At 40.6% G+C, this 23,165-nt stretch overlaps 1 protein-coding gene across 3 annotated transcripts in view; it reads left to right on the top strand.

The window, feature by feature from the left end:
* The window catches only part of LOC124776374 (G2/mitotic-specific cyclin-B3), an 82,409-nt gene that overhangs the window by 45,462 nt on the left and 13,782 nt on the right, over positions 1-23,165 (top strand). For 2 of the 3 annotated variants that reach the window (XM_047251336.1, XM_047251335.1), the window contains exons 2-8: positions 8,802-8,995; positions 9,116-9,441; positions 9,513-9,672; positions 11,366-11,596; positions 11,669-11,824; positions 20,652-20,826; positions 20,898-21,003. In XM_047251336.1, coding sequence (XP_047107292.1) covers positions 8,804-8,995; positions 9,116-9,441; positions 9,513-9,672; positions 11,366-11,596; positions 11,669-11,824; positions 20,652-20,826; positions 20,898-21,003 — 1,346 coding nt within the window. In that variant the 5' untranslated portion in view covers positions 8,802-8,803. The remainder of the gene's footprint in view (positions 1-8,801; positions 8,996-9,115; positions 9,442-9,512; positions 9,673-11,365; positions 11,597-11,668; positions 11,825-20,651; positions 20,827-20,897; positions 21,004-23,165) is intronic. The other variant, XM_047251338.1, reaches the window with a different exon arrangement.

Raw genomic sequence — 23,165 nt, 5'->3', positions numbered from 1 at the left:
TTCATGCAGGCCTCTTGTAGGGTCTCTATGGTTCCCTGCTGGCTCTGCATTGGCCATATGTGGCTATCACATGGTTACCTCCTCAGTCACGAGGACCCACCTCAGTGTCACTGTGGCTCACATATGACTGTTGTCCACGTCTTGCTGGACTGCTCTCTTTTAGCCTCTCATTTAGCCTCTCTGTGGCAGATTTTTAATCTTCCCAGCACCCTACCTTCGGTGTTGGGCAACAATGCCTCAACAGCAGATTTAGGTTTGTTTTATTCGTGACTGGTTTTTATCGTACCATCTATGGGTGGGCATTTAGCCCTTTGTGAGGCCACCGCCACCCTGCCTCCATTTTAACTCTGCCACCAAGACAGACAATTGCAAAGATAGTGAGACAGTCTTTTCCCTACATGTGTTCATCTTACCTTGTCTTTTTTTGGTGGATATTTTGTGTTGCAGAGTGACTGGCTCATCCTGTTTTTATTATTGTGATCAGCCAGCCCAGACCATCTGCTGTATGATTTTAATACCTTCTTCTGCTTTTCTTTGCGGTGTTTGTTTTACCTGTTTTTCGTTTCTTCCATTCATTTTCTTTTTAGGTGTGATTCCCCATTAGTTTTCATTCTTTTACTTTCTCAAACATACTTTGGGTGTTTTTGTACCCTGAGCCTTGATTGTGTAAGGAATAAGGGACTAATGACCCAGTAGTTTGGTCCCTTTATACCCCAATCCAGCCAACACTTACCACCATCTTATGCTTTCCATCCTTCAGTTCTAGGGTGCTCCATCTTCTACATAGATTGTTCTAAAACGCTAGGTATGGCGGGATACACTTTTGTCTCCTATTGGCATGGAACACCATTTAGTGCTGTGATCATGTAGTGTGTTCACAGCAGAGCTGCTAGCCAGTAACAGAGACCTCAGTTTTGTTACTAGGACCTCCCTCCACAGTGTTCTAATATGTACTGACTCAATGAATGAATGCCTGCAGGATACAGACTGATGCTACTCTCGCCACCCTTTGGTCATGCTATCCGTGACCACCTCCTCGCCCTTGGCTGTGCTGCATGCTCAGTTGACTTTGAGTCCAGTCATTTGGGCATCCCAGGGAATGAATTGGCAAATTGTTTGGCTAGAGGCAGGTAATTGTGTGTGCCTCTCCCCAATTCCATTTAATGATTCCAGGTGCAGATATACAGATAAAAGCAAATCTAAATTTGCCTAAAACTGGAGTGACATCTGGTGCTCTACTGCTCTTAGTAATAAATGCCACACAATCGAGGAAACTATGGCAGTTTGGTGCTCTTCCTTCTGCTCCTCTCAGGAGTCCACTGTCTTACGCTGTCCATGCATTGGTCATACTAGGCTCACCCACTGTTTCCTCTTGCATAACAAGCCACTCCCACAGTGTGATCGTGGAGCCAGATGGTCGGAATTCCATATATTGGTGGAATACCCCTTTCTCTTGGCCCTTCGTGCTAAGTATGGCCTTCCAAATTCCTTGTCTTCAATATTAGTGGATGGTTCACTGCTGTCTGAACAGTTCCTCAGTTTCCTTCATGAAAGTTTTTATTTTCAGTCAGGAAGTTTTGCCTTCCTCCTGGTCTCTCTTCCAGTTTTCTGAACTGGGGCACATGACCTTTCCCCCATGAAAATAACTGCTATTCTATCCCTCTGTTTTCAAGTTTTTAGATTTGGCCTATCATGTAATGCATTCTACTGTGTGTGATTTTAGCTTCCTTGCTTTGTAGATTGACTCCACTGGCTGAATCTGCCCACTTTTTGCAGGCCCCTGTTATGCATGTACCTTTAGAGGTGTGGTACTGTTTAGTCCCACAATCCCACTCATTCAATCATCTTTTGGTGAAAGGAAATACATTTGCCCTGTTGATGTTCTCACATGAACCTTTGTAAGAATGTCCTTGTCCACAGCTGTGATTTCAGGTTTCTCAGTATATATAGGTGAAGGGGAAGGCCCATGAGGATGTAAGAAGCTGATTGACACCTCATCAGTATCTTAATTAAAATTCAGGACATGTCCAACCCATTAGTGACCTTTGTGCTTGCATGCATACAAGAAACCCTGTGATATCATTGAGAAACAAGCCTCGTTGGATCCTAGTGAGATTCGTTTCTGATGTCTGGAAAATTGGAGAAAAGGTTTGTTTATTGTAATGGTCAGTGGAAATAACACAACGTAACTTGTGGGTACCTATAATTATGTGAATTTAAGAACCTCTCCCTCAAGAGTGGTACACACATGCTCGGAGCTAGTTTGTATGAGTGGCACACTGCAAAGTTCTTTGAGCACCATTCAAACAACTGTCTGGGTGTCATTATCTGAGATGTAGATGCACTGCAGACTGGCACAGGCACAGTATCTTGATACCAGCAATACCATCATATGGTTCTTTGCCATGTGATGTGGCAAAAAACCTTCTGCAGAGGCATTGGAATCAGTCTGGTGAAATTTTACATTGGCAAAATTCTTGCAGTTCTTATACAGGGTTGCAGCACCATCAGAGAACTATTAGTACATGTACATAGGTGTTATATGGAAATGGGATCTTGTGGAGCTGATAGTGACACTGAAAAAGATAAATTACTGTCATGTTTAATGCAATTTGATATAACAAAGGAAATGTGATAAATTGCAGTTTTCTGGTTGTCTGTAATAAACAAGACAGATAGTGGCCTGGGCATTGTTCTGATGAAACCTGTGCACCTCATTGTGGTGGGCAAATGTACAATTTCCTGCAAAATTATATATTAATAATTTATTGCACAAGTGTCTTTTTCAGATGTTTTAGAAATGGAGATTGTTGTGTGGCTATGAAGGAATGCAACAGCTTCTTTTCGTTTGTCTGCAAGGTTTTCTAAGAAGTCTTCCAAAGATGATAAACATATAAAGTTGTTATATCTGTATGTGTCCAGTGTTTGATTCCATTTTCATCAAACAATTCTTTAAAGAGTGTCATGATAGAATGTGTACCTGGACAGTTTCCACTGTGGACATATAGCATTATGGCTGTGCAGGATTACAAATGAGCTATGCGAGACTGTTGGTGCTAAGTTGACAGTGTGCATTACATGTCAAAATTTTTTAGTGGGGTACCTTTCAACATGAGCTCCACATGTTTGTAACTACTCTCTCTCTCTCTCTCTCTCTCTCTCTCTCTCTCTCTCTCTCTCTCTCTCTCTTTGTGTGTGTGTGTGTGTGTGTGTGTGTGTGTGTGTGTGTGTGTGTGTGTGTTTTGCACCAGCCAAAACACAATTCTTAGGTTGCAACTGGAAGAATTTCGATAATCCTGTTTTCAGTCCTGGGTGTTCATCCCACTGTTCACAATTAGTTCACGTAAGACATTTTTAGGTCTTGGATTGGGAGTTTCTGCTTTTTCTCACTAAATAAAGGCGCTAAATTCATTTTCAAATCTTTGAATGCTCAAACTTTTTCTAAGTGTCAGAATTTGGTTCCCCTTACTGAATGTGGTGCTGGTACTGAAGCTATGCAAGTTTGTAGTGGGTTAGCCACAGGTCGTTGTCAAAAGTTTATTTTTTCTACATGTATCGCGTATTATGTAGTATGTCATTATGTCACTGATCCTGTCGACCATCCACATTTGCACTTTACGTAGATTTTGCTTGTAACTGTTGTCCATCTTCCGGAATGAATTACAGCATAAAAGATCTCTAACTCCATCTTCAATCTGTATTTGTATAATTTCAATACACAGTGCCTTCTGCATCAACTGTGTGCATGTAGCAGCCACACTGCCATCCAATATTTGATAGCTTGATATTGGCCTGCCAGCATGTTACCTTACTGTGCTTCGTTAGAAGACCACCGTGTTAGCAATAAAAACATGTTTTCCAGAGCTCTGTGTCATATTGTTGAAGGCTGAATAAAATTTGTGTTAACGCAACACTTCCTGTGCATATAAACTAATATCTCCTAATCCCATTGTTCTCCTAACTTGATTTTTTACTGTGTTATATAGTATAACCTAAAGAAACATAAATTTTTTCGTCAATTTTGAAAGTAACGTGTTTTAAGGTATTCAGTGCCAAAAGTTTTAGGTCACTGACCTAAATAGTGTACATTCTTTGAATACGACAAAATTGCATGTTATTGAAAAAGCTTGTTTCAGAGCCTTTCCAAAATTACATGGTTCACTGTTCTATCTTCTTCGATCTACACAAGGCTTAAGACACGACACTACACTACACTGCTTGGCACCACACATTTTAGTTACCCTCCATGACTGGGGCTTTTCTGGCCCTCTTCAGGTTTTTATTAGCAAGTTTTTATTCCACTGGCTCTTCTGTTAATTTGCTCTTCAATCGGCACCATTGGCACAGTACCCTGTGCGATACTGTTCTCCTGCAGCCAAGTGTTGCACTCTTCCGTGTCACCATCAATGAGCTTGTATCCTTTGTTGGGCCTCTGGTTACCCCAGCATTGTATGTCGACAGATTTTTGCATCCAGTGCAGTTCCCACACAGTAGCATCTGCTGGATGCTGGCTCTAAGGTGCCATCTGATGGGCCTGTGTGTGCGCCCTTTCCCATGGCTTCGTTTTCTCCCTTCAAAACACAGGTTATGCATTTTTCCAATGCACCATTCTGCTATCCAGAACTTAGGCAACCAGTGCCTAGATTAATGATTTTACTCTTGTATTGAGCCACAGTTGTCTAAAACTTTCTGAAAGGTATAACGTATTTACTCGAATCGAAGCCGTACCTGAGAAATGAGACTCGAAATGAAGGGAAAAAAATTTTCCTGAATCTAAGCCACATGTGAAATTTGAGACTTAAAATTCAAGGGGAGAGAAGTTTTAGGCCGCACCTCCAAACCGAAACAAAGTTGGTCCTTTGTAATACGAGACACAATTTAGGTCGAATGAATGAAGATACAGCTACAGTAGTTTGGTTAGTTGTAAGCTTACCAGTTAAGCTTTACCAGGTAGCCATTGCTACGCATCAGGCGCTCCGTCCGTATTTATACGAGTACCCTTCTTTTTCACGTGCTTCGTCTGGTTTGAATTGATTGCTTATTTTTCTTTGATCTGATAAGTGCCATTCTCTTTGTTATAGGTGTTTACGTCACTCTAAGCTGAAAATGCATTGCTGTACTGTGTCTTGCATTTTGTCGCTTTCTGGTAATGTGTTTACGGCCTGTCACCGCTCGCGGCATGGCTTGATTTTGTGCACGCTACTGCTGCTTACAATTTAAAAAATAGAGGAATTGTCTCATTAGTGAAACGAATGCGAGAGACTGCTATTTGTTGTTGCTTACACTCCTGCTTTCTTTGTTATTTGGTTCTTGTTGATCATTATCAGACTGCGTATGATGTTCTGAACGAGAGTTTAGCGAAAATTTTTCTCCGTTTGAAAATTTTTGCAGACGCCTCTTTAGTACATTACAGTACATTAGGCACAGAAATTAGTCATCTTAGATTTAAAAATCTAGTCACTTGCCATGCTTCATTTCTGACTGCATCACTATCAGGCATAAGAATGATACGAATATAAGCATGACATGATATGTATATTCTTCTGCGTTTGCTGTTGTCTCCCTCTAGTTTCGTAGTTTGAGGCAGACAGGATTTAAATGAGGTAGCAGCAAACATGAAAGAATACGTGGCAAAAAGTTTTTCGTATTATTCTTATGGTGAAGAGAATACTGCATGTGATTAACAATTCATAAAAGTTACTATTAGCAACCATCTCTTCTCACAGGTAGGAAAAAATTCAGAACGTAGAGTTGGCCATATTGACAAACATTCCACAGTCCTGCCAGTCCGATTTTCGTAGTTCATTGAAATGCTGCTACATTCAAAGATGAACAATAGGGAATTTGTATTTACTTCGTTGGATAATGTATGAAAATGCAGCAGTCTAGACTCGGGGTGGAGAAAAAAGCTTGTCTTCCACATTTTTAAAATTTATTTACTGACTCAGGTTTTGGTGCCAGTATTTATCTTTGTGCCTGCAAAGCATGCCTGTGTAGCGTTACATATATTCAATGCAGAAGTTAGTTGTGGCGGCACCTACCAACATTTTTCAGAACTTCCGCTAACTTTGCACTCGATTCTAAGCAGCAGGCAGTTTTTTTGATTACAAAAACTGGAAAAAAGTGCGGCTTGTATTCGCGTAAATACAGTAACTGCCATTTGACTGTAAAAGTTTCATCCCACAATCTAAATTTCAGCCTTAGACCAGTATCAAGGGTTAGAACTTATTATTCAATATCTAAAACTTCATCTTCACTCATTTCTACCAGACATACCAGTCAATCATAGGTATACATATAAAATTGTATAATCATTTTTAACTACTGATGCTACTCTTGCCATCCTGTGGTATCTGCTATCCATTACCTTCTCCTTGCACTTGGCTGTGCTGCCTCCTCGTTTTTCTTTCTCTGAATCCAAAGTCATGTGGACATCCCATGGAATGACGGGGTGTCAGTTTGGCAAGAGAGGCAGATACAAATCAAATCTCTTTGACAAAAAGTGAAGTGACATCTGGTGTGCTGTTATCAGTAGTAAACTCCGCACAATCGAGGAGACTGCTGTTGGGCACTCTTTTTTTTTTCCATTCCTCTCGGAAGGAGTGCACTCTCATGCTGTTTATGCAATGGTCAAATTAGGCTCTCACGTTGATTTCTCGTGTGTAACAAGCCACCCCATAATGTGGTTGAAGAATGTCCTTAAAGATTCCTTGTCTTTAACAAGAGATGATTCACAGGTGGCTGAACTAATCTTCAGTTTCCTTAAGCAAAGTGGTTTTTCAGTTGAAAGGTTTTGCTTACTCCTGCAGCAGGGGCAAGGTGGCTGTGGATGAAGCCTTTGTGTTTTCTGGGTCAGGGACTCATGACCAGTCACCTGTAAAACTGCTTTTTAGCCCTGTTTTTCCAGTTTTTAGATTTGGGCTGCCACATTATGCCTTCTGCTGGGTGTTTCTTAGCTTCCTCATTTTATAGTTTGAGCTTCTTACGCATTTAACTTTCAAGTCATGGGACTGGTGACCTCTCTGTTCAGTTCCATAACTTAATCAGTTCCCCTCCACCCACCACCCTAAATAGGGAATTTGTATTTACTTCGTTGGATAATGTATGAAAATGCAGCGGTCTAGACTCAGGGTGCTGTGCTTACTGGCAGTCTAATCCCAGCACTCTCTGCCAGACAGTGCTCTGCTCTTCTGTTCCACATGACTTTTGCATTCTGGCCTGAGATGCTGGAGGTGAGTTGTGTGGTTCTTTTGTGAATATGGGTTTTTGTGTGCGTGTGCGGGTGTGTTTTCCTTTTCTAATGAAGGTTGTGAGCTGAAAGCTGGTGTGAGGTGTCTTCAATTATGCCTGTCTGCAACTTAAAATGTCACCTTCTCCTTACATTGACATTACAACCTCATGTTTCTATTGTTTGATTTGTTCTATTAATCTCTTATACCAAAAAGTAATAAACAGGGTAGAAAATTCTAAGTTCATAGTACATATTTACGAAAACTTTTAACTGGAAAAATCTGATGTTACTTCTGCTAAAAATCTAGGTCCACCTACTTTTGCATAAGAATAGACATATTTTGTGGATAAAGAAGTCAGGAAGTTAAAATATTTTACATATTTTCATTTGCTGGTGTCCCCTAGAATGATGTTCTAGGGTAAATCCATCTTTAGGCAACAAGTATTCATTCTTAAAAAAAAGTAATTAGAACTCATACAGCAGGTCTCTCTTTAAGCAGCTGAGAATGTTAACCATATGCTCACATATGTATTAACTTACTAAATTTATCAACAGTCCATGTAAGTTTGAGTGTGACATATATTCACAAGTACAATACTAGAAGAAAAAACATGATTTCCATTACCCTTTGATCTTTGGTGCAGAAAAGAAATATGCAGCTCTAAAACTGACAATCCACACATGGAAATAAATTTGACAAGTGTTTTCAAATGTAGGCTCAAGATGTTTCTCCACAACAACCAGGCTTTTGGTCTGGCCCTTGCAAACTTTAATAGGTTAAATGTGTACGGAACTTAATACAAAAGTCATAAGTGAACAGTAGAAGTCAGAAGCTTATAAAGTTAATGCAGCAATGCAAAGTTTAGTGCTTACCGTAAGTTTTCCTAATTCTTCGTACAGTGGTCAGTTTGAATTATGTGTAAGACTTTAAATACATACTGCATACAACCATCTTCATTAATTTCCTTTGTTTTCCTCTATCCCCATCCTTGTATGAAATATGACCTTGACATAGATAAAGAAACCATCCCAGGTAATATTTGCATGATAGCCTATTATGAATATGTTCCCTACATCAGCTGCTCTTTCTGTACTTGTGAACTGCAAGACTGTAGAACCAGGCTACAATCCCTGAAAGCAAAAATGAATGCAGCTCAGAAAGTTGGATTTTCTCATATAGAGACTGCACTTGTGTAATAATTCATTGTTGCCTCAACTGTTCTAGTCCGTTTTTGTGACTGCACTGCATTTGTAGATTTAATTGTAGATGGAGATCCTCTGATTATGCACCGAATGATGTACTGGTTAAACACTCTGAAACTAGGTAACTACTTTTTGGTTAGCAATCCAGTTTTATTAATACCTGAGTAATATAATGAAAAAGTCCCATGAATACACATGTGTAATGTCACGTAAGTTACTCTATTAAGCTGTAATATTATGGATACAAATCTTTGCTGAGGTGTCTTGACAAGTCAGTTTCTGCTTTTAATCTAGCTAAAGATAAAATTTGCAAAAATATCATGATTCCTTTAGATGTAAGTTATTTAACTAAGGTTTTTTGTTTCAGGTATGTTTAATATGGCACCAAAAAAGACAGCTTTAAAAAAATCTCTTGGTGAGACAACAATGTTGAAAAGATCAGTTAGTACTCGTACAAAAAAGAACTCTGATGTGAAACTGGTAGATGAATCTTCAAAGCGAAAAGCTGTTTCTCCCCTGAAGCAGTTGTCTAAAAGATCAGCATTTGGAGATATAACTAACGTAAGTATCAAATCGAGCCAGGTTTGCAAATGCACGCCTTGGTGATTTGTGAGTAAATCATAGTAGGTGTCTACTTGGCTTATCACTTGTAACCATTAATATTTGATCTCCTTATGGTAGGATGCTGATCTATCAAAGAAAATTACCACAAATAAAAAAGACTCAAAAAAGAATGTGGAAACAATTTCTCATGTTGTTAAGAAAAACCTTAAAGAATCAGAAAATGGGAATAAGGCTGTTATGCCACATAAAAAAACTGGCAGGAGTAACATTCCAACATTCCCACCGAAAGTGCAAATGGCAAAAGCAAACATAAAACCTGAAAAGGTACACCCAAGCTCAGTTTCAAAGCCTACATGTGACAAAACAGAAGTTTTAACTTCTGTTCGTGTGAAATCACCAGATTCCACTGACAATGAGCTGTATTTGACAGCTGTGGAAGAACTGTAAGTATGGTAAAATGTATTTGCCTCATTGTGCTTTGGTTTTTTTCCTCCGGTGATTCACTTTATTACAGTGGCTCGTCCAGTAAAAAACTGACTACAAAGGACGAGGAAAGAAAGAAAGAACCACTACCTCCACCTGGAGTTGAAGACTTTGATGCAGAAAACATGGGTGATCCAGTCCAAGTTTCAGAATATGCTATGGATATATTCAGTTACCTCAAAGAGAGAGAGGTAAGTGTTCAGTATGTTGACCCACTGATAATATGGTAATTTCTTTTACAAAATTATCACAGAGTTGAACTGAAGTATGGGACTAGAAAACATTGTTTACTCATTGCAATTAAGTATCTGTAAAAAAGTAGCAAATGATAAAAGTAAGACAGTCTTAAGTGGTCAGCATGTGGCCATACTGTTCTGTGTGCATTATAAACTCTGCAACATAGTGAGGTGCCACTAATGATTAATGCAATTTGCAAATAAGCAGTCAACTTACTGAAATAAGTTGTAGGCATGCAGCTGAGTAAATTTGATAAACTGGTGATGTTCATTAGATTACCTCTTAACATTTAAAAAGTATTTTCCAGTTTATGCCTTGGAAATAAAGGGGGGAGGGGGTTATTAGCTGTGAAAACATTGTGTCAAAGAGTTTTTGAACATTGTACATTCTGATGAACGATGTAAATTTTACAACCAAGCTGTTTATCCTTGGGAATTAGGTCAAACTTCCGATGTCACTTATACTAAGCATATGTTTGCAAATTTTTTATGATAAAAATTACCACTTAATGGAGGCTAACAACTGCTCATGTGATAGTCTGACACAGCAAAAAATTGAAACCTTGACTGTAAAAGCAAGAACTATTCTCACCTTGTCTGCATAACACCATTGCTCCCTCTGTGTATTAAACATCTGGATGCATTTCTCTGGAGATTAAACAGCTTTAAATGTCAGAATATTAATATAACAATGAAAATGATCAATTATTGACAAAATTATTTAATTAAATAGATAAAAATCTACTCACAAAATGGTGGCAGAACACACAGACTGTAATTTGCAAGCTTTCGAAGCCAGAGGCAGAAGGGTTGAAGGGGAAGGAAGAAGCGTGAAGGAAAAGGACTGGAGCAGTCTAGGAAAAGTAGATTTCAGGAAAGTCAACCAGAGTTGGGGGGCATGGGCTGACGGCAGGAAGGACATCCGGCCAACCCCGACACACACATCGCCAAATCCGTAGTAACAAGGCTGACCACACTGTGCAGTGGGACAAAGGCCCAAGGACATGATGATGATGAAGGTTCAAAAATGGTTCAAATGGCTCTGAGCACTATGGGACTCAACATCTATGGTCATCAGTCCCCTAGAACTTAAAACAAAATCTCATCCAATGCAGTCCTGAACAATCAGCCTTTCCTTCTCACTCCGTACAAGTCTCCCCAGACCCCCGGCTCTAAGTGACTTCCCTGAAATTTACCTCTTTTTCCTAGACATGTCCAGTCCTTTTCCTTAACCTTCAACCCTTCTGCCTGAAGAAGCCATTGGCTCCAAAAGCTTGCCAATTGCAATAGTCTCTCATGTGTGCATTCTGCTGCTGCTTGGTGAGCAGACTATTAATGTTATAACATTGTGAACTGTAATGTAAACTATATATGTTAGATGTACATTAAAACCACCAGTTAGATGACTGAAAGAAAATCCTAATCATTTAAATTGCTTATTTAAAGTGAGGTAAATGTAGTCAGAGATAACAAAGCTGATTACATATAGACTGAATTGTTAAAAACTGTGTGCATTAGCAATATGATCATAAGATGAAACTTCCATGGAACAGCAGTATAGACATAATTAGATAATGAAAGAAAGGCTTTGTCACAAACTGTTTATCTGTTGTAGTTGAAATAACCACTCAGTGATGTTACTTTACAGGCAAAGTTTGTAATTGATAACTACATGGAGAGGCAAACCAGTATAAACACTGCAATGAGAGCTTTGCTTGTTGACTGGCTGGTTGAAATACAAGAGAATTTTGAGCTTAACCATGAAACATTATACCTTGCTGTTAAGCTTACAGACATATATCTATCAAAGGTTACTGTATCAAAAGAAACTTTACAATTAGTTGGTGCAGCTGCCATCTTTATTGCCAGCAAATATGATGTGAGTATTATTCACAATTCGATCTATCTCATTTGAGAAATACATGTATTTATAAGAACTTGATGCTGACAGGAACGAATGGCCCCAATGCTCGAAGAAATGTTATACGTATGTGATGGAGCTTATGACAAGAAGGAACTCATAAGGATGGAAATAAATATCTTGAATAAAGTGGGATTTGAATTGGGCATTCCACTCTCATACAGATTTCTTAGGAGATATGCAAGGGTATGTAAGCCATTACTTAAACATATTTTCTAATATCTGTAGAATAATGTTAGTTTGATGTTAGTTATAACTATCTTAGAGGGTCAGTAATGAAATTTATGCTGAAGAGAAAAGTCACATGTTGGTTTGTTAAAAGCTGATTTTTAGTGATGCCTACTGAAAATAGGGAAAATTTCTTAGCAAAGTCATATTGGACATCAGGTGTATTCCAAACCCCGATTGAAGTATTTATGTACTTCAGCTCCAGATACAGGCTCTGTATATACATAATTTTAAGGTGAATCGTGGCAGTAACACAGAAATGATGTGGTCTTAAAAGTATGAAACTTGATGTGTTTACACTGATGTGGGTAGGTCTGTTAGCTTGTTAATTGCTTGGTTAATTGAAAACTGCATGTCACTAAATGTTATAGATATTTCTCCAGAACATTAACCCTGTTTCAATACTTCAGTTGTTAAGAAAGTTTACACTCCTTGATTTTCAGAATTATAACACAGTGTGTATTAGTGTGTTTTTGCACTATCTGTTAAAGGTTTGACTTTTCCGTAGTAATATTGCAGAAATCATGAAAAGATCAATGTTGGGTTGTAGCTGTATGTTTGTCTAAATTTTTGACACAGTATGCTTACAGGATTGCAAAAGCAGTTAAAATTTAAGTTTTTGATGCAGAAACTGTGCTTTGGTACTGGTAGTTAATGTACACACACTTGTTTATAGGCCTGTTTTTTCCTTATTTATTGGTAATATAACTTCATGTATTCTTAGTAAAATATATTTATCATAAGTGAAAAGTCCCTGACTTGCTGTAGAATTGTTAAGTCAGGGCTTCTGTGTGGTGATTGCTGTAATTTTTTCATGTTGGTGTCGTTAGTGGTGTAGGAAAGGGGAAGTACATGAGGCTCTTCAGTGATTTTGTAGAATATGTAGTGGAACAGACTGGGGAAAAATTGCCACCCTTCAGGCTGAATTAGACAAGGCTAGGGAGGATCTGGACAAGTTAGAGGGAGAAGAGTAAGAACAGGTGGGAAGTGGACACAGGAACAGGCTCAGAACTACATCAGGCAGCTTCGTGGTGATTGTGAAAAATACGTTTGACCTGTTGCTTCAGTTAGACATTCAGGAATCTCAAGCAGATGCGGGTGTAGAGCACAACAAACTAAATGCAAATTCAAAAGTAAGAATTTAGGGAAGTCGGTAAAGAAAGTTCTTTTACATAGTTCTCATGCTAGAGGTGTTGGCCAACTTTTGCAGGACAAACTATAATCAGAATACCAGGTCACAATTTTTTAAACCTGAAGCTGGTCTGTAGCAGATGACGAGCATTTTGGCTCACTTTGCAGAGATTTCACAAAGGAAGAGATTGTAGGTATGGTGGGTGAATAGGGTAACAACATTCAGATATTCTACATACAGTATGTGGAGTTTTCTTTAGGTGTCTGATGACTGCTGTATTTAGCTAATGTGACAATATTTTGACTGTTTGTAGACATATTACTCCCTGCAGCTACATCTAATACTGCTGCCTTAACATTCCATTAGACTGGTATAGATATTCAGCCTTGCAACTCTTTGATTTACGTCAGGGTCCAGCTATGCTATGTCCTGTTCTTCCTCGGCACCAGACTTTCTTCCATGCAGATTTCTATAAGTGCCTATAAAAGAAAACATTGCATCCAGTAAACTATGTATATTGTCACAGCCTTTCACCAAAGGCTACACATTTTGTGGGAACCAACTAATATTACCATCTTGTTACCATTCTGTGTGAGAATAGTATATAATGACAATCATGTATGTACATCGTATTCATCTTCCTTGGTGTAGGAAATCCTCCACAGACCAGAGCTTTTCCTCCTTGCTTTATGGAGATTAGATTCTCTCCAGCAGGTTCTCTGCACCTGTTGGGTAATAGTTTCCCCACAGTGTGTGGCCCGATGTTAACAAACCAAATGCAATCAAGCACATCTTTAATCTAGCTTCTATATTTGATGGTTGATACATGCCTGTCAAAGAATGGCATGTATCACTACATATGAAGTGTTACCTGGCAAAGATTGCATTAGCAGAGACATATCAGTGTTAAGTTTGTATCTTCTCTCAGGTGCCATGACGGACCTCATTTGAAGTCTTCAATTGGGAAAGTTAATTTGGAGTTGAAATGGCTGCATATATAACTTACTCATGTGGTTCCTGTTTCCCCTCGGTGATATTATACTATACATGGCCTTCACATCAACAGGAAGCTGAAGGGTAAACGGGCTGGGCCCCCCAGGGGGCTCACCGCTCTTTGGCGGGTTTGTGCTTGGCTACCACAGGCCCCAGCCTTTGCAGCACTTTTTTCCCTTTCGTGCTGTCTATCCTCTTGCTATTTTTTCCTCTCCCTTGGGAACATCTGTGGGGTATTATTAGGAATGTTCTGCACTCTGTTGCTGACCTGCGAACAGTCTCAACTTTCTTTTTGGCTCCCTTTTCCTTTCTTTGTTGCCCTTCTCCTCTCATTCCTCCACTTCGGAGTTTGAGAATCCTCTTTCCTTCTTCCTCCCAGTCCGCTCCTGAAGGCCGGCCCACGCATCTGATGCGTAAAAGGTGACTAGGTAATGCGTAATTACCAGCCCCAGGACGACAGGTAAGGTTCACTCGTACCCCCTGGTGCAGGCCAGGCCCAGGGAGGGGAGATTGCCTGAGCTGTAACCTTCCCAAATGCTGATTGGTCCCTCTGTTGGGTGTTCGGGAGGTGTGACCTGAGGTGTGAACAATCGTCTTAGGCAGATGTGCACCCTTATGAAGGGGTCCCCCAGTTCGAAGGACTGCACCATTGGAGATGCTGGCAACCATGGATTTCCTCTCGATGAGTCAATCGTCTCCATTGACGTTGACAAAACATAAATGTAATGAGGCTACTGATTAGGAGACCCTTCCTGCCGCACTGTGGTTCCCTGTGGTATCATGTACTGAAGACACAGTCCTTTGCCGTAGTCAATCCATTTATTATTCAGAAAGGTGCTTATGCCATTGCTGGCCCTGTTAAATCCTGCTCTTGTTTACGGAATGGCACTTCGCTTTTGAAGACAGCTTCAGATTCTCAAGCACAACTGCTACTTGCTGCCTCGCTTCTCCACAGCTACCCTGTTCATGTCGAGGCATATAGGACTTCGAATTCTCCCTATGGTGTAATTTCCACCAGGCTGCTTGATGGTCTAACCAAGGCTGAAATACTCGTACCTCTCTGATCATGGTATAATTGCCATTAATCATGTAATGGAAAAAGGTCAATTCCTCCTTCGTGTCAACCCATGCTCTTTTCCTCACCTTTAACAGGGTGATGCTGCCTCACAGTCCGACCGTACATTCCGAATCCGATGCACTGCTACCAGTGTCATCGGTTCAATCACACTAGAACATCTTGTCGACACCCAGCCAAATGCGTAACCTGTGGCAGGGATGTACACAGGGAGAATGTATACCTCCTTCTCTCCGCTGTATCAACTGCAATGGCCGCCACACCACCTTCTCCCAGGATTCTCCTGTGTATCTAGATGAGCGGACTGTACAAGAGATTTGTGTAAAGCAAAAAATGCCTTACCCAGTAGCTCGCAAGTTACTGGCTTGTCGCAAACCCTGTGGTCTCCCCTTTGGCACCTATAGTTAAGTGTTTATTACCCCCTTGCTATATGAAGGACCTGGCCCTGCAGACAAGCAACCCCAAATTAGACTATGAGGTTGTGAAGTCGCCCAGTGTCAAGGTAGCATTGCTGCTACACTGTGCTAAAAACTGTCAAACTCCCATCTAAAGGAGTGAAGCTACGCACTACACAACCAGGAGGAGGAAAGGACAGAAGGAGAACTCCTGACAAGACTTCCTCCGTCCCTCCAGCCAAACAACATCCAAGTCTTCCCCTAACCACAAGGGCTCGAAGTTTGCTATAGACAAACGGTCCTTTCCTCCACCAACTCAAAGATCCTGCTTGACGGTGTTGTCATGTGGTCACTTAGCCTGGCTCTGATTTGCTGGTGCACAGCACAAACTGTCTTTCAGTGTTGGACTCCACATACTGACTGCACAAGCACGTCGATGCTTCTGTGTAAACCATGGAACAGGAGCCAGGATCATCCTGCTCCTGTGCCCTGTAGTAGCGACTCTCCATCAGCTGTCCCTCTGCGGTGACAGTTTATACCCCTAAATTTCATCATAACTGTTCTCCAGTGGAATGTTTGCAGCCTTCGGTCCCACAAAGAGATTTACGCCTGTTTATAGCAGCACAGCATCCCCTTGTACTCTGCCTTCAGGAAACAAAATTATGCCCTCAAGACCACTTTGGGCTTGCACATTACTTAACAATTCGTTTTGACCATCCCCTGAGGTCTGCATGACATCTCATTCGAGTGTCACGCTGCCTTACCCACCTTTAGTCAACCCATCTCACTGACTACCCGTCTACAAGCTGTTGCCGTTCACTTTTTCATTCCCCACCTGACTTTCTCCCTCTGTACCATTTGTCACTCCATCATTCAATGTCACCAGGGCAGACATCCTTCAGCTTATTGGGCAACTACCTCCACTGTTTTTGCTACTCGGTGACTTTAATGTGCATCATCCACTTTCTGGTTCTCCCAGGACCTGCCAGAGAGGTGCCCTCCTGGCCGACCTTCTTAACTGAACCTCTTGTGACTTAACACTGGAGCACCCACTTTCCTTTGCAACTCCTCACACACTTATTCCAATTTGGACCTATCCTTTTGTACTGCCCAGCTTGCCCATAGTCTTGAGTGGTCCGTTCTGACGTCTACTCGAGTGACCATTTCCAGTGTGCTATCTGTTTGCCGACTCCTACCTCATCCACATGCATGCACAAATGGCAGCTTACTAAGGCTGACTGGCAGCTTTACTCCTCCCTGGCAACCTTCGCAGAACAAGATTCCCTCAGTTGTGGTGACCAGGTGGACTATCTTACCAATGTTATCCTTACTGCTGCAGAATGTTCCATTCCTCACCCTTCCTCTTTTACGTCATGTCCCAGTCCTTCGGTGGACAGAGGCAAGCCGTGATGCAATTCACGAACGGAGAAGTGCTCTCCACATTTTTAACCGTGACACTACGCTGGAAAACTGCGTTCATTGTAAACAGATGCTTGCAAAGTGTCATTGAGTTCTTCGGGATCGCAAAAGAGCTAGTTGGATTTCATTCTCTTTTAACAGTTCCACACCTTTTGTCATGTGGGCCAATCTCTGACAGATCTCTAGAACCAAGATCCATTCCCCATTTCCAGCCTGACAGTAGGTGCCGATGTCGTCGTAGATTCTTTTGCTATATCTATCACCTTGGGCCACCATTTTGCGGAAGTTTTGAACTCTTTCCAATATCACCCTGCTTTCATCCATTGGAAACGAGTGGACGAGGCTTGGGCGATACCCTTCTCTTCTCCGGATAGTGCTAAAATACTGCCTTCACTCTCAGGGAGCTACGTAATGCTCTGTTCATCCCAGTCCACCACCCCAGGGCCAGATGCTATAAATATTCAGATGTTGCTGCATCTGGGCTGAGGGCTCATTTCCTGGATGCTGCTGTGAAGCCAGTCACACCCATACCTAAGCCTGGTAAGGACAAAATCTTCCTTCTAGCTACCATCCCATCTCATACCAGTTGCATTTGCAATTGTCCTCTGCTCAGACTCTGAGCCCTCCAAAGTATGTGTGCTGTACACTGCTCATCCCTTAGTGCAGCAGGTCCAGGAAGACTCACTTGCTCACTCTTGGTGGAGTCAGTCATGCTTCTGTGGTTCCCTGGTCATGTCAGTCTGCCTGGAAACAAGGCTACGGTTCTTATACTGCAGCCCGTGAGTATATCTATTCCTTGCGATGCTATCTGCATTGCCATCTGTCAAGAGGTGGCATCTCCTTTGGTGTCGCCAATGGTCCTCCCTTCAAGGGAATAGGCTAGGGCTTATTAAGCCTCTCCTGGTGCCTTGGACAACCTCCGCCGGGAGATTATTTAAATTTGGCTGCGTATTGGGCACTGCCTTTCTACCAATAGTCATTTGCTCAGTGGTGTTGCCCCTCCACTTTGTACACCTTGTGCCCAAATTTTAACTTTTCACCACTTCCTGCTGGAATGCCCTCTTTTTTTTACGTTAGAGCTTGGGTTTGCTATCTGATTTATCAGCCGTTTTAGCGAATGACGCACTGGCTGTCAACCGCATTTTACTTTTTATCTGCCAAAGCAATACGGTGAAGGCCATTAAATTTTAGTTTTAAACCCTCATACTTGTACGGTGGGTTTTAAGCCCTTTTTGCATGTGCTTTTTTAGCTGTCTCCTTTTCTGTCCATTGGGACTGACATATAGTTTCCCTCATCTGTGTTCTATAGTTTTTATTTGGGCACATATGACCTCCAGTTGTTTTTGCACCCCAAAACAAGCTGGCTGGGCTAATAGTAGAAAATTAATGATAAAACGCCAGTGGCTACAGGGCTGGTAAAATCATCTTTAGAGTGAAAGGGGGGGGGGGGGGGGGCAGGAACACAGTTTTAAGACAGGTTATGAATGAAACAAACCTTTTTGGTGTGAGGAAGAAATTAAGTGTAATTCTACTTATTGTATCAGCACTAACAGCTTTTTGTTAAAAACTTGCAACAGAAATCTTATTTCAACTCAGTGGGGAGTGTCAGTAGTCTTCACTGCATCAGAATATTCTAAGACTAAAAAGTAAAATTAATAAACTAATAATCTGCATTGATAAATTAGTCGTCAAACCCAGTTGACGTAACCCACCTCTCTGAACATGTGTTAAGTGCTACATGATTTAGGTTAGCATCTCACTTTTGTAGAACAGATGTGGGAATAATGGCTTGTCATAAATTTAAGAACAAATATTCATAAAGATTACCTGGATCAGCGTATAGGAGCATGTGTAACCAAAGCAGAATTTAATAAGTGTCTATTGAGCACCTACTGGTAATTCCAATCTGTTCATAAACTGCGAAACTGTTCTGGCCTAATAAACATAAAAACAAAGAAATAGTGGTTACTGGTGACTTAAATGTAGTCTATCAGACCAGACAGTACAGGTAACTTCACTATTATGAATATGACCATCACTCCCCAAGCAGAGGTAATCCCGTTTTTGAATCTTTAACATCAAAAGATTCTAGTAAAGATAAAATATCAACAATTTAGGGTGCTTCTTATTTTAATAACATGCTAAGCTATCTGTGTAAAGAGTCATTTATTAGTGGACCATTACCTGAATGATAGAAATATGCTGAAATTAAGCCATTGTTTAAAAAAGTCAAATTTCCATCCCATTTGACTTTTGCCAGTAGTCACAAAGTTCTAGAAAAAGCAATCAGCTTCTTAACCATCTGACAACAAATATATTACCGAAGTCTCAGTTTAGATTTCTAGAGTTCTAATAAACATACAGTAAAAATGTACTAAATATGTTAAATTACAGTCTACTGTTATGTTCTATGTCAGACATTTGACTGTAAATCACAATACCCCTCTAATTAATCAGATTATAATAGAGTAACAAGAATTGTTGCAAAATTGTCAAATTCCTATATCTGACAGGAAACAGAGGGTGTCATTAAGAAAGACATGAATTAAGCTATCACACATCAAACAGGGAACTAATTAATGAGGTGAGGTGCCCCACAAGGTTCCATCTCAGGCCTCTTGCTCTTTTTGTGTGTATCAAGGATCATTCATCAGTACCATTGCCAGATGCCGAGTTAGTTTTGTTTACAGCTGACATGGACATTGCAATCAATAGCAAATCAAATTTAGTCGTAGGAAGGTACGTTAATGAAATTTTCATGAGCATTAGTAAATGGTTCTCTTTTTTTTTTTCACTCAACTTTGGAAATGCCCTACTTGCAGTTCGGAGCTTGTGAAAGGTTCTCTGCCATATTTGCCTAAGATGACAAACAGGAGTGGAAGGAGCACACCAAAGAACTGATAGTGTGTAAACAAACCTATATTTGCAATGTGAGTGTTGTCATAGATATAAAAACGAAAAGGCTCACTTTCATTCCATAATGTCATATGGGATTATTTTTTGGGGTAACTCATAAAGCCAAACTAAGCCTTCCCAAGTGCAAAAACCTGTATTAAGAACTGAGTGTGAACTGAAACAGACTGCAGAGGCCTGTGTAAGGAAATAAGGATGCTAACTACTGCTTTTCACTAAATTTATTCCTCGATCAAACTTTTTAAAAATCTTCCTCACACAAACAGCTAAGGTCATGGAATTAATACTAGAAATAAGAATAATCTTCAAAAATACTTGAACACTTCAGTTCAAAAAAATATCCATTATTCAGGAATACAAATTTTCAGTAGTATGCCAGCAGCCACAAAAGTTTTACTACTAAAAAGTTCAGTTAAAGAAGAGCCTAAATCAGTTGTTGGTGACAAACTACTCCCATATGGGAGGCACATTAGCATACTTCTATTTCTCATTGTTTGCTTTTCATTTTAAATATTTGTGTAGTGTTCTGACACGTTCAACAACCTGGAGGATCTCCTCACGATGGATAAATTGGAATTAAAAGTACATCTAATTCTATCAAAAACAGTTTAAATGATTCCCACACGGGAGTTAATTTCCATTGTTAATCTGATAAAACTTGAATTCCGTTACAAAGTTCAAAAGTGATGTGAAGCATTATTCTTGGTAGTACATAAAATCGGTACATAAATTGTGGGTATGGTAGTCTAGATAGTCATAATGCAGCAAGTAATTGTATGACTTGCCGTTAAGTAGTAATACATTTTTCAGTTCTATATTCACAATTGTGTGCTTATTATTGCTTAAAATTTGTTGCAGTGTTCCAAAGTAACTCTACCAGTCCTCACATTGGCACGTTACATCCTTGAACTCTCCCTTATGGAATACACATTTGTGTCTGAATCGGATTCAAAGTTGGCTGCAGCTGCTTTATTACTTGCTTTAAAAATGAAAGAAATATCTGGGTGGACAAAAACTCTTCAGTATTATTCTGGTGAGTCAGTTGTACAATTAAGATAAACAGATGTTTATTGAATACGGTGACAATACTGGTTTCTTTCACAGGTTATAGTCTTGAAGAAATCAAGGATCTGGTTTTTAAGTTGAATGACATGCTGAAGATGAAACCAAAGGAAGCATTGTCCACAGTAAGAAACAAATATTCCCACAAGTAAGTGTGTAATCCATTACATTAACTATTCTTCACTGAAAAACACACTGCTTAGAATCCTCTGCAGTACTGAAAGAATTACTGTATTTACCTGATTCCAAAGTGAGGTTCCCAGATTTGTTATTTGAAAGTGTCGCCATGTTTGCAGGTGAAGCTTTGGAAACTGATATCGTGTAGATTTACCTTAAAAAATTTATAAGGGTTGAAGGGAGAAAAGTGATCTCATCTTGGCTGAGAATGAGTATGAATTCAGGGTGAGAAGTGATGATTGAGCAGCATATTTGGTAGTGCTGCCAACCATGAGAATGTGTACCACATATCTTAGTTTCTTATGAATATCTACCATGTTTAAACTGCAGTTTGTTGGAATCCATTGGATTGACTTCAAAACTGTTAAAATATTAAGTATACATTACTGCGAGAGAGTAAAAGTATAGGTAAGAGACAGTGGCATACTTCCATGTGCCAAGCAGCTTTGTTCTCACATATCACCATTAGATACAATGGAAATAAAATGGAATATATAAGTGGCTGGTTCTACACAGCCAATGAGGCCAGTAGACAGACAATATTCAGAAGTAAGAGGTAAAATCTCGTGTCAGTACACATGTGAAATCATTGTGGCAACCATGTCAGAAGCAATATATTTGAAAGAAACAGCCAGATATTTGACAACAGATTATTCACGTGCAGAAATTTCATCTTTTTACTATTAATATTGCTGTTGCACACTAAAAAGTGAAGATTAAATTAATGTAAACCATCGTAGAAGGTTTAGCCAAGAGCTAAACATAAATTTGAAAGATTACACCCCGTTGGATTTATATCCACATACGCTACAGTTACATTACCATCGTCCTCACAAGTACAAGTAGTACCACACTGTGTGCAGTGTGCCGTGAGCTGTGGGCCATCTGGGGCAAACAAAGTTGCTGAGCACTATGCTCAAGCCTCTGTGTCTGGGAATTATCCCCCAGTATTTTGTGTCCTCATGGTGGATGGAAAGCAAAGCCCTCTGGTTCACTGAACATTGCAATGAACCCTGTAATGCTGCATTTAGAGTGGGAGCTCCTCATTGTCCTTGAATATTGCCCAGACACAGCTCCTAGGCCATATTGGATCCAGTCAATGATCAAACATCTCTTGTGTGCCTAAAAGCGGCATCTCCTAGTCATCTTCAACCGGATCTGATGGGATGGTGTCTTCCATAGCAATGGCAAGCACCATCATTCCAGTGCTCAAACCTGACAAATACCCACTTGATGTGGATAGCTATCGGCCCATCAGCCTAACCAATGTTATTTGTAAGCTGTTAGAATGTATGGCAAGTCAACAGTTCTGTTGAGTCCAGGAGTTATGTGGCCTACTCGTTCCATGCCAAGGCGAACAGCCTTTTCCAGACAATCTCTCATGATTTATGAAAAGATTGTCATGACCTTGGGATCTTGCCACATTATGAGTGGGGGCTCAGGGCCCACTCCTGATTTTTTTATCCAAAATTTTCTATTGCTCAGTACTTCCTGTGTCCATGTTGGTGTCTCCCATATTCCCCCCCCCCCCCCCCCCCCCAATTCAGGAGAATGGGGTCTCACAAGACTGAACAGTGTGTGTCTGTTTTTAGTGGCCATTAATGGTCTAGCAGCAGCTGTCAGGCCATCTGTCCCACCTTCTCTGTATTCAGAAGACTTCTGCATATCGTACTGCTCCTCCAGTACTGATGTTGCTGAGCGGCACCTACAGGAAGCCATCCACAAGTCACTGTCTTGGGCTTTAGCCCACAGCTTCAATTCTCAGCTGAGAAGTTCTCACATGCACTTCTGTTAGTGGAGCACCATTCATCCGGAACCAGAACTTTACCTTAGTGACAATCCACTTACTGTAGTGGAGACATATCGGTTCATAGTGCTGGTTGTCAACGCCCCATTGACGTGGCTTCCTTGTGTTTGTCAGCTGAAGAGGAATTGCTGGCAGCACCTCAGTGCCCTCCACTGCCTGCGAAACACTAACTGGGGTGCAGATTGCCCTACGCTGCTGCAGCTCCACAGAGCCCTGGTTAAATCCCACCTTGACATTGGAAGTCTGGTTTATGGTTCTGTGGTGACCCCCCCCCCCCCCCCCCCCCCAGGGGGCTCACGGTTCTGTCGTGAGTACGTGTGTGGTGA

Source organism: Schistocerca piceifrons, chromosome 2, assembly GCF_021461385.2.
Source record: "Schistocerca piceifrons isolate TAMUIC-IGC-003096 chromosome 2, iqSchPice1.1, whole genome shotgun sequence".
Lineage (NCBI taxonomy): Eukaryota > Metazoa > Arthropoda > Insecta > Orthoptera > Acrididae > Schistocerca > Schistocerca piceifrons.
The sequence above is the reverse complement of the archived record's forward strand: the minus strand, read 5'-3'. Positions and strand labels throughout refer to the sequence as shown.